The 15,341-nt window shown below is 40.3% G+C and overlaps 1 protein-coding gene across 1 annotated transcript in view; it reads right to left on the reverse strand.

Annotated features, from left to right (window-relative positions):
• Nucleotides 1-15,341, reverse strand: part of LOC109915997 (desmoplakin-like) — a 79,904-nt gene that overhangs the window by 18,290 nt on the left and 46,273 nt on the right. The window contains exons 18-21 of the mRNA XM_048595741.1: nt 9,797-9,990; nt 7,319-7,481; nt 5,403-5,486; nt 5,202-5,309 (exon numbers count right to left, since the gene is read on the reverse strand). Coding sequence (XP_048451698.1) covers nt 5,202-5,309; nt 5,403-5,486; nt 7,319-7,481; nt 9,797-9,990 — 549 coding nt within the window. The remainder of the gene's footprint in view (nt 1-5,201; nt 5,310-5,402; nt 5,487-7,318; nt 7,482-9,796; nt 9,991-15,341) is intronic.

Below are 15,341 nucleotides of genomic sequence, written 5' to 3' on the forward strand. Positions count from 1 at the left end.
ACCTTGTTGTCTCGGATTCTCCAGCATCTGCAGTTCCTACTATCTCTAAGCTTATATTGCCTACCTGAAATCCATTTGTAACAGTTTTATCCATTCCACTGAAGTGTTAATATCTCTGGAATTGTATGCATTCATTCATACAGCTTATTATGCTACCAAGCTTGTCACTTCGGATAGGTCATCTTCTACCTTAAGTTATTAATACATACAATGTATAGTTGAAGTCTCACTGCCGGCCTTTGAGAGGTCATATCCTGCCAAGTAGAGAAGCTGCCCATTATATCTAGCCGGTCTTCTACACCACTCAACCAATTTCCTAACTGGGTCACTAGCTTGTTGAAAATTCTATTTACTTCAGTTACCAGACTCCAAGGGACTTTACTGAATGCCATCAGGAGCAGCACATGGAAGATATCCACAGACATTACCCTGTCCTCGACTTTAGTCACCTCTTCAAAAATAATTCACTTATCTTTGTCATGAATGCTCTACTTTACACAAGTAATGCTGATCCTCTGATCAGTTCAAAATTTTCAAGATGGTTAGTCACCCGGTCATTAAAAATAGAATCCTGAGAGGTTAAGTGGCCTATAATTCCCTGGCTGTCCTCTCTCTCCTTCCTAAAAGAGTAAAGGAATGGGTATAAATTTCTGAATTAAAAGGAACCGTTCCTAAAACAAGATAATTTACGATTACAGTTAAGGCATCTGTAACGTTCTCATTTAATTTCTTTAACCTCAGGGATGGAAACAATCCAGTCTCACTCTTCAGAACAGTACCATTACATGAGAACAGAAGTTGTGTGTTCTGCCTAGAGAACTTATAACAAAGGGGCATTGTTTCTTGATCAGGGGAAAGACATGAGGGCTGCAACAACCAGGAACTTCTTCATGGAAGCAGTCAAAGTTCAAATACAGTAAGACCTGCACAATATCTTGGTTTAGGCTAAAAGGAGGCAAGTAACATTGACACCATACAAATACCAGGTAACGACTGTTGCCAGTAAGAACAAGGCAACAATCACGCAACATTTAAAGGCATTATCATCACTGAACCAACTTTCCGGGTGGTCACCATTGACCAGAAACTGAACTGCACTTGCTATATAAATACAATGGCTACAAGAACAAGTCAGAGGCTAGAAATGTTGGAGTGAGCAGCTTACTTCCTGACTCCCCAAAGCCTGTCTAACATCTACAAGGCACAAGTCAGGAGTGTGATGGAATAGTTCTCACTTGCATGGGTAAGTGCAGTTCCAATAATGCTCAAGGAACTTGGCACCATCCAGCATAAAGCAACTCACCTATCTAACTTCACATCCATAGACATCTACATTCTCCTTCGCCAATTTTCAGTAGCAGTGGTGTGTACCATCTACAAAATGTACTGCAGTAATTCATCAAAACACCTTAGACAGGACCTCCCAAACCCATGACCACTTCCATCTCAAAGGACAAGGGCAGTAAATACATGGGAAAACCACCACACCCCCAAGCCAAACTCCGTCCTGATTTGGAAATAAACATCCATTCATTCAGTGTCATTGGCACTGTGGGTCTATCTACAGCACATGGCCTTCGGCAGTTCAAGGCAGCAGTTTACCAATACCTCCTCAAAGGCAAGTAGGGATGGGCAATAAAAACTGGCAGAGCCAGTTACACTCACATCTCAACTGGGTAAAAAACTCAGCCAGTCGTGAATTTTGTAGTTCTCCACTTCAATGGGCTGTGGATACTCAAAGTATATTCAAGGCTGATTGGTAGAATTTTTAGACACAAAAGGGGTCAAGAAGTCTAGTCAAGGAGCAGGTTTGAATGTTAGTATGGCCTCCTCCTACTTCTTATTTGACCACTAATTACCTGTCAAATTAGGAATGGCAGGCAGCCTGAAGATTTTGGAAGGACAATCAGAACACCTACATTAAAGGTCAGGAGCAAACTGAACATGAATGCTGTCTGCTGCTGAGGGAAATGGAAAAGGAGAAGGCAACACAAGACAAGGACACCATATTGCTGATTTTATCAGAAACTACTTCCTCAGCACAGTCACTGATGCAGTTGACAAGCAAACATCTAACGCATTTGTCTGATGTCCTGAAGACTGGTAAGTTTGTTATTTAAGTTGATCATCTCAAATGCATCTCATGGTGTGCTGATTTCCTGCACCACTGCAAACACTGCATGCAGTCCAATGCACAGTAGGAAAAATTCCACAGCTTTCTGCCTACTAATCACTTTGATAATAAGAACAAAGAAAAACAAAGAACAATACTGCACAGGAACCATCCCGTTAGCCCTCCAAGCCTGCGCCGACACATTTTTTCCTTCCATATTACAACTATCTTTACTTACAGGATCCGTACCCCATCCTGTTCCTTTCCTATTCGTGTATCTGTCCAGGTGTTTCTTGAGTGCTGCTATTCTGTCTGCTTCCACCACCTCCTCTGGCAGCTCGTTCCAGGCACTCACCACCCTTTGTGTGAAAAGCGTGCCTTGCACATCCCTTTTTAACTTCCCCCCCTTACACCTTGAACTTGTGTCCCCTAGTAATTACTTTATTGGCTTCCCATCACTAATGTATGAGTTGCTGCCACCACTCAGAAGTCACCTCCAGTAAAAGTGCAGGGAGGCAGAAACATTTCTGAAAACTGGCCTATTACATCTTTGTAAAACAAGGTTCTATCCCATTCTGCTCCAAACATGTCTCTAGGATGCTGGGAATTTCTTTTTTCAGAAAGCGCTTTCGTGCCCTAATGTCATGCATTGTCTGGACCTCTGAGATGATGTTCCTCCAGATGCAAACAAACAGTGACTCACAATATCCCCCAAACATCTACATGCTTCTGTTGTGACACATCAACCATACTGCCATCCATATATAAACTTAAAGAAGGTGAAATAAATTAGCTGAAGGATTAAAAATAAGCCACATTAATTAAACACATGACTAATTAATTCAATAAAGAATTATGTTTATATACACGTATATAATCATCGATATTTTTCTTTATTTTGTCACAGGAAGTGTGTGTCACTTAATTGGCTGGTATTTACAAAGGGGTGGTAGGTACACCCTCAGAGCCACAAGAAAGGGATTTTGACTTAGTGGCAGTGCGGAAATGCTGATATAATTCCATCAAGGATGGATCCGTACAACTTGAAAGGGAACTCACAGGTGGTCGTCTTTCCATGCACCTGTCCTTGTCCTTCTAGGTGTGACTTTCAAAGGTGAATTACTGCAGCGCATCTTTAAATGGTACACATTGTATGTTGGAGGTAGAATATATGTGAATGTGGTGCCAATCAAGTGGGGCACCTTTGTTCTGGATGGTGTCAAGCTTCCAGAGTATTACTGAAGCTGAATTCATCCAGGGAACTGGAAAAGAATTCCATCACACTCCTGACTTTGCCCTTGGATGGTGGACAGGCTTTGGGAGCTTAGGATGTGAACTACTAGCTGCAGAATTTATAAACTCTGATCTACACTTTTAGCCAATGTACTTATATGGCTGGTCTCTTCAGTTTCTGGTCGATGGTGAGGATATTGATAGTGGGGAAGTGGGGGGTTCAGTGATGGCAGAGCCATTCAACATCAAAGAGAGATGGTTAGATTCTCTCTTGTTGGAGATAGTTACAGCTTGGTAGCCAAGTGGCAAGTAACACTGGCGACCCATAGTTATACCAGACCTGGATGATCTAATCTTGATGTACGTGGACATGGGCATCTGTAACATAAACCACTATAAGTAATGGAAAAACAGCACATGCTTACTGTTCTGAACTCAATTTCCAACAATTGCATCATGCAGACAGATATTATACAACCTGTCTGATTTTCTTTTCCACAGAAGAACTATTAATTGCACGAGGTATGCAAGATTATTGGTGTACATTATCCAGTTTGCCACCTGTGTTCAGAGTGAAAATTGCCACATGGGAATTTGATTGAAATGGAATGAAAGTCACTAACAACACAAAAGATCAGTCTAATCAATTTGCATTTGATCATCAAGCATGGACTGAACAGAGCACACAGGGGAAATATGAATGGAGTAAACGCCATTGCTGATTTCACACCATATTGAATATCTAAGTAGAATATCAGACAGGTTCAATTATGGACAAACATTCCACCTCAGAATTTAACTCCGCACTACACCCAGATTTCCTTTTCGTCCAAACACAAGCAGAAGAAAACTTCTCTAGAATTTCTCACCAGAAAATATGAGGAATTGGTGAACATTAACTTTCATATAGTATCAACACTTTTAACTGGTGCTCACCCTTTAAAATTAATGATCTAAATAATGAATTAGCTGAGAAAACATGAAGGCAGTACAAACATAACTGCAGACAAATACTTAACAATGAGTCATAACATCTTAATGATCATCGTATAGCTGATAGAAAATGTGATTCCATGATAACTTTCAAATACAGAAATAAACTATACTGGAAGCACACCAGACAGATGTGGAAAAGAAATCTGATACAAGCTGCTTGATAACAATGGACCCTTCAGGTGTATATTATGAAAAGTTAACAGTGGGACTGAATTTCTATGGGCTTTTCCTAAACTTTGGCACAAATCCAGACGAAACAACATTGACAGCCATTTAGATCACTGGGCTCCACATGTTGGCTAATCTCAGGCTGAAGTTAAGGTGGATAGTCAGGAGACTTCTTTGGAAATTATTGGTGAATTTCTCAATCTATGGTCGATTTTTATACTGAAAAATAAATCAAACAAAATGCTGGTGCTCATTTCTGAAATGGAACAAAAACAAACAAACTGTAAGTGTTGTTTACATTCAATAACGATCTCAACATTACTGTTTGCTCCTGACAGTGGAAGCTGGAGTTTGATGGATGAGGGTTGGGAATTGTGGCCAGTAGATCTGTCTAAAATAACACCACTAAGATATAGACTAAAATTGAAAAACACATTTTAAACCTTAACAAATTAATAATAAGGCTGGAAGATTATTGTAGATTGTAGGAGCAACCAGATGGTTAATGGGCTTAAACAAACAAACAGTTTGAGTCCACATTAAAACAGTGAAAGAAATGCTACATGAAGAGGTTAAATATTCAGTTATTAACACAAATCATAGTAACTTTTGATCTTTAAAACTAGAGGATAGATTGCAGAATACTGCAGCTTTAGGCAAAAGCAGCAAACAAGAAATTTTTTTTACGCACCTCGTGAAGAATTTTACTGGAAATTGATTGTGCCAGCTGCCTCTTGATTGGAATATTGAGCAGTGTTTCCAGACCAGCACTGTATGATGCCAGTTGCAGCTCGTAATCCTGTTTAACAAATAAGATTATGCACATGATACATCCCACTCTCACACATAAAATAATACTTTCCAGCTACAAGCCCACAGTGGAACTTCTTACCTTTACCGATGTTGCACATAGGTCTGCATGTTTTTGGTATTCTTCAACATTGCCTCTTTTGCCCTTTATTTCAGCGTACAACTTCTATTCAACAATAAGGAAATATTAGCACCAAAACAGGAAAATAATATAAAAATTAACCCATTTCATTCATAATATTGAACGGTAGGCAACTGAATGAATACACATTTTCAGAATTGATGCAAATTTATGGGGTACCATATTTGATTTAAAATGTTAACTCTGTTTCTCTCTCCACTACTGCTCGGTATTCCAAATGAGGCCTTTGACCAAATGTCTGGAAATTCCTTCCTAAACCTCTCCACCTGAATGGCACTCTTTGAAACCTTCCTCTTTAACCGAGCTTCTGTCATCTGTCTTAATAACTGTCAATGATTGACAACACTTCAACATCATGTCTTAGGGTGTATTATTATGCTAGGCATGCTATAAAAATACAATTTGTTGAAAACTCCCTGGTTCATGTTTTATCACAGTAGTTCATTACTAATGTTTCAGGCATAAGAGGTCTCAACAGCAGGTGGATTACCTGCCCTATCGTGCACTCAGGGTAATGGGGTGCATTAGGTGTTCATAAACCCTCAAACTCAGCTACACTCTGACAGACAACTGAGCCAAAAGGGAGAAGGAATATAAATGCTCATATGGTGGATTTCAAGTGGAAGTGTATCAATGAGTTTCCAATCTCATGCCTGACTTGTCGGAGAGGGACATGAAAAACTAGGAAGATACGTTAAAAAATCATAACGTAAAGTCTTGTAGCAGGTTACATAAGAAAGTAAGAGAATGAACTGGCCCCAGAAAGACCAGAAAATATGGAGATGTGTGTGCACATGCGGGTGCACTGGGGGCTAGGGAGATGTGGAAAGACTAAAACAAGTCTCCAAGGTCCTAAATTTATTTTAAATGTGTGCGAGTGTATAATTCATGGTCCATATTTTTGATTGAAAGAGATGCTGAAGCTATGAATGTTGACTGTTTTTCTAAAGTACACCAAACAAAAATCTCTGGAGTTTGCACATAAGCTATCAAATCTGGAAAACCAGAAGTTACTGCTCCAATTATGCTGCTCTTTCACAGGAAATCAATATAAGAGCATCTAACTAACAGACCGGAATTGAAACCAAAGCAAGAACATGAGGTTGCTGTATTTGCTCATTAGATGTCTATTAACAGGGCAGACAAAGATAACCCTGGTGCATTTCGGAGCAAGAGAATTTTAGAAGTGTAAACAGCCTCTCTGACACTGAAAATTTAATTTTACAAGTGTGAAATCAATTCCTTCACAACGTCAGATAACAAGGTGTAGAGCTGGATGAACACAGCAGGCCAAGCAGCATCAGAGGAGCAGGAAGGCTGACGTTTCGGGCCTAGACCCAATGTCTTCGGAGAATTTGAAAAATTTTTAAAACATTTTTTTCTATTACCTCTCTCTCACACAACCTCATCTGTCTTTCTGTAAAATATGATGTGAATTTCCTGGTTTGGACTCTTCGTGTCTTAGAGATGATTCTTCAAACTGATTGGTTTGCCACATTGCATTGCATGCCTAATGACTGTAAGTTCAAAAGGCCCCCCCGCCCCCACCAAAGATCTGTAGGTATCTGCTTAAGCATAAAGAATAATTTGAATGATTCATGGTCTGCAATGTAAACATCAAAGCCAAAGGAATACTGAATGTGTAATACTGTAATTCTTATTATTTTGCAGAAATATGCACCCATGAATTACAATTATTTTCCGCATTGACATTTAGTAGAACATATAATCTGGAAATTTCATTGCATTAGTCTATCTGGATTTAACATTTCAAAATCAGTTTCAAACTAATACAATGAATGGACAGTCATTTTATAAGAAAGCAAATGGTACAAAATATTAAATGGCATACAAACCTTCTGCTCATTTAGCTGATCCACAATTGCATTTGTGTCCCCAAATCTATTGGCCTGCAACCCATCCTGTTTCTGTTTTGTTACATCAATCCACTTGCTCAGATTCTGAAACAAATCTCCATAGTCTTTTAGCTGCCTATATTCCTTGTCTAGGTCCAAGTATCTGCATAACGAAAGCAAAAAAGACTAATTCCACAAGAATAATAATGCATTTTAAAAAATGATTTAACTACAAGTTAATGTGATGATTTTTGTTGTGAATTATTAACCAAATTACACTATGAATGTTTCTAATCACAACCTCAGGAATGTTGAGGTTCCAGTAGGGAACTAGAGGAGATGCATGTCAGAGAGGTCATTTGGATTTGTAACTTGAGCATGGCTTTGGAATATATATCATGCAGTGTTCATTCCATTTTTTCAAATTTAGTGAAACTACAATCTTCCCCCAGATTAAGTCAACTACTGGAAAAGGTCATGGAGGTGGGGCTGAGAGGGAGGGTTGGTTATGGAATGAGGTCGGGGGTGGGGAGATTTTAAAACTGGAAAAATCCAGGTTCAGGCCATCGGGCTGTAGGCTCCCAAGGCGGAATAGGAGGTGTTGCTCCTCCAGTTTCTTGGTATAATGAATCTCCCCAGCCCGTCCCTCTCATCCCCACCTCCTTGACCTGACACAATCTGTCCATCTTCTCTCCCATCTATTCACCACTCCCACCGCACTGACCAATCCTGACCACTGCCTATATGCACTCACCTATCACCATCCCACCTACCTTCCCCAGGCCCATCCCTCCCCTCTCTATTTATTTCTGAGCCCCCCTCCCCCAATTTCTGAAGAAGGATCCTGACCCAAAACATCAGCTTTCCTGTTCCTCTGATGCTGCTTGGCCTGCTGTGTTCCTCTAGCTCCACACTATGTTATCTGACTCCAGCATTTGCAGTTCTTGCTATCTCTACTGGAAAAGCAAGTGTTATTGACAGCCAACACTGGCTGGCACTAAACTTGAACAAATTTAAAAATGTCATTAATGAACCTGCTATTTTATCAACTCGAGTGGTATTGAAGTCAATTCAGGAGATTGATCCCGTTCAATATCCTTAAATTGGGAGCATTACACTTTAAAGACATGATCCCTGTTCTGAGGGGTCCAAGAAATTTGGACACAGGTACCCAGATTTTTACTTGATTACAGAGCTAGAAACCCTCTCAACATCTTTTCAAGTACAACATAATTATAGTCAATGCAATCTGAGAAAGTTTTGGGAGTCCACCCATGTCCCTCACCAGCACTGCCTCTTGCAAAGCAGGAATGCAAGTGAAGTGGGTTTAATTATTTATTTCCTTTGTTAAGAAATGTCGAGCTTATATGTTTCTCCGTCACTGAATTTTAAGCTCCCTTCTCTGCTGGGCCTACTATAAGGGAACAGCTTAGCATTGTCTTAGCCTCTAGTCAGTAAAGGAGGCAAAAAAGAACATACAATCAGAACAATAATACTAAACAACCAGTATGCAAAGTGAACCCAAAGCCTCATCACTGCCAAGGTGGAAACTTTCCATCAGGCAGGAATTCTTACAAATTTTTTTAATGTATCAGCTCTAAAAAAAAAAGATACATAGAAACAAATCCTACATGGAGACATGTTTTCCAGCAGGATTTGGTACGTTACAGTACATTTCTCTTCAGGTTCAATGGAATAGACTTGTAGCAAACATAATCTATTAGTTATCTTTTTGGTTAGGCCGTAAGTTATAGGAGCAGATGTGGGCCATTCGGCTCATCAATGAGATCATGGCTGATCAAATAATCCTTAACACCGCTCTGCTGTCTTTTATCCATAATCCTGGATTCCCTTAATGATTAGAAATTTATCTATCTTAACTGTGAATATATTTAACCTCGACAGCCATCTGCAGTAAAGAAATCCACAGAATCACCCTTGTTAGAAAAAAATTCCTCCTCATTTCTGTCTTAAATGGACTATTTACTCTGAGATTATGCCCTCTGGTCCAACACTCTCCCACAAGGGAAACAACCTCTCCAAATCTACCCTATCAAGCTCCATAAAAATCTTTTGTTTTTTATTGTTGTTTGTGTATTTTATACTGTTGTTTTTTTAAAAAACTTTCCCATTCTCCTTAAATACATCCAGTCTTTGCCATATTATATGAGTTTTCTTTCAATTTTATGCTGTCCTTAACTCCTCAGCCATTGGTTAATAATGGTCTGTTTATCCCCTTCCTAGAACCCTTCCACTCTGGGATACATCTTCGCTGTGTATTGCTTACCTTCAATGTCTCCTCAATCTAGAACTAAAACCCAGATCATCTTATAGTTTTTGGAAATTCAGTCTTCCGGGGCATTGATGACATTGAATTTGTACCTATAATCTCATTATTCAGAACAAGGTTACCACAAACTGAGCCAAAACAATATAATCAAATACATTATTTTCTTTCATAAAACGGCAATACCCAACCTGCTGTCAATTTCTTTGTTAACTCTCTGCCATCGGTCAGATAGTTGCATGACTTTTTCATTGTATTTAGTGAGGTCTATATCACACTTGTAGAAAGATGGCATGATGTCACCATTGATCCGAAGGGATTCCTGCATATTTTGCTGCATTATCATAATTAAGTTCTTCTTCTGATCCAGTTCACTCTTCATTTTCTAAGAAATGTGTAAAAAAATTAAATGGATTTTGTTTAAAAATATTGGGTGTTATTTACCCAAGGTTACATGATTTGACTTTTAGTTCAAAACATTAATGCTAGATGGTCTGCCAGCATAGAACTAGCAGTAGATAAACAGGGCACAATTTAAGGTAACCCAGCAAGGTCAGAGGAATCGAATGCAATTTTCTGGACTCATCCTCCTCAAAATAACTTAACCCACCAGCTAGCTGGAAGTGTGCTTATTTTTGCTTATTGATTAGAGAAAGGGAGGCAGAAATTTAGGTGCTGCTTGAAGTTTCAAGTGCCTGCACTGGCTGAAAGGGTCTGTCTAAAGTAGAGACAGAACCATAGAGAACTATAACTAGAGGTCTGTGTTGGCAGACCATCTGTAGGGTCCTGGGGTTCTCAGATTCTGCTATGGACATGCTGGTGGACCAGGACTGGGACACGAGCAACATCCACCGGACCTTCTAAACATTTCTGAAATACTCATGTTGTGTGTGCATTACTTGAAAGCAATATTATTTTACAAGTACTTCTACAAGTGCACTCACTCTTAAGTGGCAGCAGAGTTTTGAAATATGCTGGGTTGTGAAAAATGCTAAAGAAATACAAGTCTCTATTGGGACTGAAAGAAATCAAAAGGATGTGAAATGTAGGAAGATAGGATCAGGAGTAAGCTATTCAACCAATTGAGCCTGCATCAACATTCAACTGGATTGCTGCATATTCACACTAAACACATCAAACGATATTGCGATATTCTTCAGAAATCTATCAATTTTTGTTTTCCAAACCCTCTGGGGTCGAAAATTCCAACAGTTCACCACCGTCTGGATGAAGAAATTCCTCTTATCTCAGTCTTAAATGGCTTACCGTTCATTCTGAGATCATGTCCCCTGATTGTAGACTCACCTGCTGGCAAAATATTCTGATTACCTAGTCATGTACCATAAGAATTTTGTAAGCTTAAATCTCTCATTCTTCAAGATTCTAAAGAATACAAGCCCAGTTTCCTTAATCTCGTCTCATAAAACAATACCATCATCCCAGGAATTAGTATGATGAACACATGTTGCACACACTGAAGGCAAGTATATCCTTTCTTAGATAAAGAGAGCAAAATGCAACATTCCAGATGTGGTCTCACCAAGGCTCTATACAATTGCCAAAGATATCTTTATTTCTGTACCCAAACCACCTTGCAATGACTTGCCTTCCTTATTGATTATTGCACCTGCGTGCTAATTTTTAGTGACTAATGAAGTAGAACATTCACATCCCTTTGGACACCACCACTTTCCGGTCACACACCATTTACAAAATACCATTTTTTTTTCAACAAGGTGGATAAATTATTCACATTATATTCTATCTGCCATGTTCTTGCCCACTCACTTAGCCTATGTCCAAGTTTGCTTGAAGCCTCCTTGCATCTTCCTCACAACCTCTACTTCCACATAGTTCTGTTATCAGCAAATTTAGACATATTAGAATTGTATGCACATCCAGATTATTCATACACATTGTGAATAGTTGTGGACCCAGCACTGATCCTTGCAGTATCCTATTCCTAACAGCCACCATCCTGAAAATGATCCTACTATATCGAATATATAATATTCCTATTGTGTTTACTGTCTGCTAATGATGCCATTTCTTTAAAGGCTGTTGAAAATCTGAAGTAAAATATGCATAAAAAACAATGACAGCAAATATATCTACTCTGTTTCAGAATGCTTTGGCCATTTGGGATTTTCACAGGAAAGTTTACAATCATTTTTTAGCAAAAAAAAACATACATTTGCAACTAAACAATCAGCTGTCCTGATAAAAGAGAACTAAATGTTTAATGGGAATTCTTTTTGTCAGAGATCAATGAGAAACTTATCAACTTAAAAAAACGGGATGCTGAGGTAGAGCGAGAGAGACAGAATGCTAACAGCATTGGAAAACCCCTTGATTATCAGGCTACAGAAGTGTAGAAAATGTAGCTGACATTTCAATGAGTAGCGACTGCAAGCAACAGCAAATGGACAACTGGATGAAAGATCAAGTTGAGCTGCACCAGCCCTCTCAAGGAAACAGTTGACCAATTTTGAGAGTGTATGAATGGCCATTGGGTCAAAGATGTTGTCAAAGATGGCAACACCCATGGAATTTTAATCTAGTATGAGTTGGCCCTTTTAGAAAATTGGGTAAAATGAGAGTGTTAGGGAAATACAACAACATAACCTCAGAAGCTAATAGTTTTTCTTTTCAAATAGAAGTACTAAATCCTTTACTGTCGCAACTCGATATATTATTATGCAAAGAAATAGTCTTAATACATATTTTGGATCATTTATGTTCTATGCTGAATAATCTAAGGTCAGCAAAGCTCTTGAAATAATTAAACTGAGGGGAATATGGAATTTGTTAGAACTTAATATTTAGAAATAATTGAGAAATCCATTTTATGCCAAAGGATTACCACACTGCCTTTATTGTTCTGAATTTGAAATCTCAGAAATGATAAAACCTTTCAAATGCAGCTGAGAGACAATATCTGTAGGATACCAACAAATCTGTAAATAGCATGTAAAACAGCTTTGGATAGATTAATCCATGAGAGGTTTAGAACTTTGTACTTATTCTTTTCTGAGGAAGTGAATAGATAATATAGCTTATGTTGCTACCTATGCTGAAACCTATACTGTGGAGCTTCTTTGATTTTTGCTATGTTGTATTAATAGTACCTAGTGGAAAACCAAAAAAGTAAGACAAAATGTTATGGAGAACATTATGTAGAGACCTATTACCTGAGCATAAAAGACCACTGTAATGAAAGATTGAGAGATTAAGCACATCTGCATCTGAAGGGTTGAGCTCAACTGACTGTGAAATGTCCATCTTCTATGATTGCATTTTACATAATTACACCATTAGCCCCAGTGTTAACTTAATAAATCTTCAATGATTTAGAATCGTAGGAGTTGTACAGCAAAGAAACATCCATGCCAACCAGATATCTTAAATTAACCTAGTCCCATTTGCCAGCATTTGGCCCATATCCCTCTAAGCACTTTCTCTTCATGTATCCATCCAGATGCCTTTCAAATGTTATAACTGAACCCACCTCCACCACTTCTTCTGGCACATCATCCCAAAGATGCACCACCCTCTGATCGCTTTTAAATCTTTCCCCTCTCAGATCCCTTTTAAACCCTTCCCCTCTCACCTTAAACCTATGCCCTCTAGTTTTGGACTCCCCTACCCTGGGAAAAAGATCTTGGTTATTCACCCTAACCATGCCCCTCATGCTTTTATAAACTTCTATAAAGGTCACTCCTCAGCCTCCAATGCTCCAGGGAAAATAGCCCCAGTCTATTCAGCCTCTCCCTATAGCTCAAACCCTCTAACCCTGGCAACATCCTTGTAAATCGTTTCAACACTATGGCCTAACCAATATCCTGTACAGCCGCAACTCCTGTATTCCTGTACTCAATGCACTGATCAATAAAGGCTAGTGTACCAAACGCGTTCTTCACTACCCTGTCTACCCGTGACTCCACCTTCAAGGAACTATGAACCTGTAACCCAAGGTCTCTTTGTTCGGCAACACTCCCCAGGACTTTCAGACATCAAGGCACAAGATGCAACAACTCAGAGATACCCTCTGGCCCTCTGGAACCTTCCTCCTCTCCCATTCCCTTTGACTCTATCCCCTTCCCCATCCGCCATCCCTCCTAACCTTCCACTCTCTAATGTTGATGTTCTGTACTCAGCAAAGGTCTCAGTTTTATTCCTCTGTATCCCCAACTTAATGAATTTCGGGCACAACATGGCATCGAACTCTTCTTCTACCGTCCTCGCCTCCGTTCACATTTCTTTGGACAAGCGTCCTCTCCCCGGCCCTCAGACCCCTTTGCCCACCTCCGACACTATCCCTTCACCTGGACCCCTCCCTCTGGCCTACTACCTGCACCCGCACCTGTCATTGAGAACTGTCGACATGACATTGGTCACTTCAATTTTTCTGCCCCTCCTGCCTCAGCCATTTTGACCTGTCTCCCCCAAAACTGACTGCACTCCGAGTGCTCAGACCCAACCCTGACTTTGGTATGAAGCCTGACGATTAGGGTGGTGCTGTTGTAGTCTGGCGTACTGACCTCTACATTGCTGAGGTTGAGAGCCGGCTGTCAGATGCCTCCTATCTTCCTCGAACCATGACCCCAACAGGGAAGATCAGACCATTGTATCAACTACAGTCACTAACCTCATTCCATCTGGCGATCACTTCCCGCCCCACTGCCTCCAAGCAAACAGTCCCCCAGTCCTGCACAGCTTGCTTTTACCTCCATGCAAAAATCCACAAACAGAACTGCCCAGGCAGACCCATTATATTTGCCTGCTCCTACCCCAGAGATCTCCTCTCTTCCTACCTTGACTCAGTCTTTTCTCCCTGGTCCATTCCCTGCCCATGTACATTCATGATTCTTCTGACACAACGCAAGTCTTGGAATTTCCAGTTTGCAGTCTCCATCTGCCTCCTCTTTACCATGGATGTACAATCCCTCTATATGTCCATCCCTCACCAGGATGGTCTCAGGGCTCTCTCCTTCTTCCTGGAGCAAAGGCCTCAACTGTCCCCATACGCCACTACCCTCCTCTGCTTGTCCTCAACCTCAACAACTTCTCTTTTAATTCCTCTCCTTTTCTTCAGGTCAGAGGGGTGGTCATGGGTACCTGATAGGCCCCAGTTATGCCTGTCTCTTTGTGAGGTACGTGGAACATTCGTTGTTCCAGACCAATTCCAGCTCCCGCCCACAACTCTTTCTCCAATATATTGATTATATCATCGGTGCTGCTTCTCGCTGTCATCCGGAATTGGAAAGGCTCATCAATTTTGCTTCCAATTTCCACCCTGCCCTCACTGTCATCTGGTTCATCCTGACTCCTCCCCCTTCCCTTCCTCGAAATCTTTGTTTCTATTTCCGGGGGTAGACTGGCCACTAATATCCACTATAAATCCACCGACTCCACAGTTACCTGGACAATACATCCTGCTTCCTGTAAAGATTCTATTCCATTCTCCAAGTTCCTCCGTCTCCATGGCGTATGTTCCACGATGCCAATTTCGACAAGAAAGCCTCTGAAATGTCCACCTTCTTCCTCGACTGAGGATTCCCCAGTATTGTTGTTGACAGAGCCCTCAACCAGGTCCAACCCATGTCCTGCACTTTGGCCCTTACCCCCTCTCTTCCCTCCTGCAAAAGCGATAGGGTTTCCCCTTGTCCTTTCCTAACATCCCACCAGCATCCACATCCAGAAGACCATTAGCTGCCATTTCTGCCACCTCCAGCG

The sequence above is a fragment of the Rhincodon typus genome, chromosome 4 (genome assembly GCF_021869965.1).
Source record: "Rhincodon typus isolate 14 chromosome 4, sRhiTyp1.1, whole genome shotgun sequence".
NCBI classification, from domain to species: Eukaryota; Metazoa; Chordata; class Chondrichthyes; order Orectolobiformes; family Rhincodontidae; genus Rhincodon; species Rhincodon typus.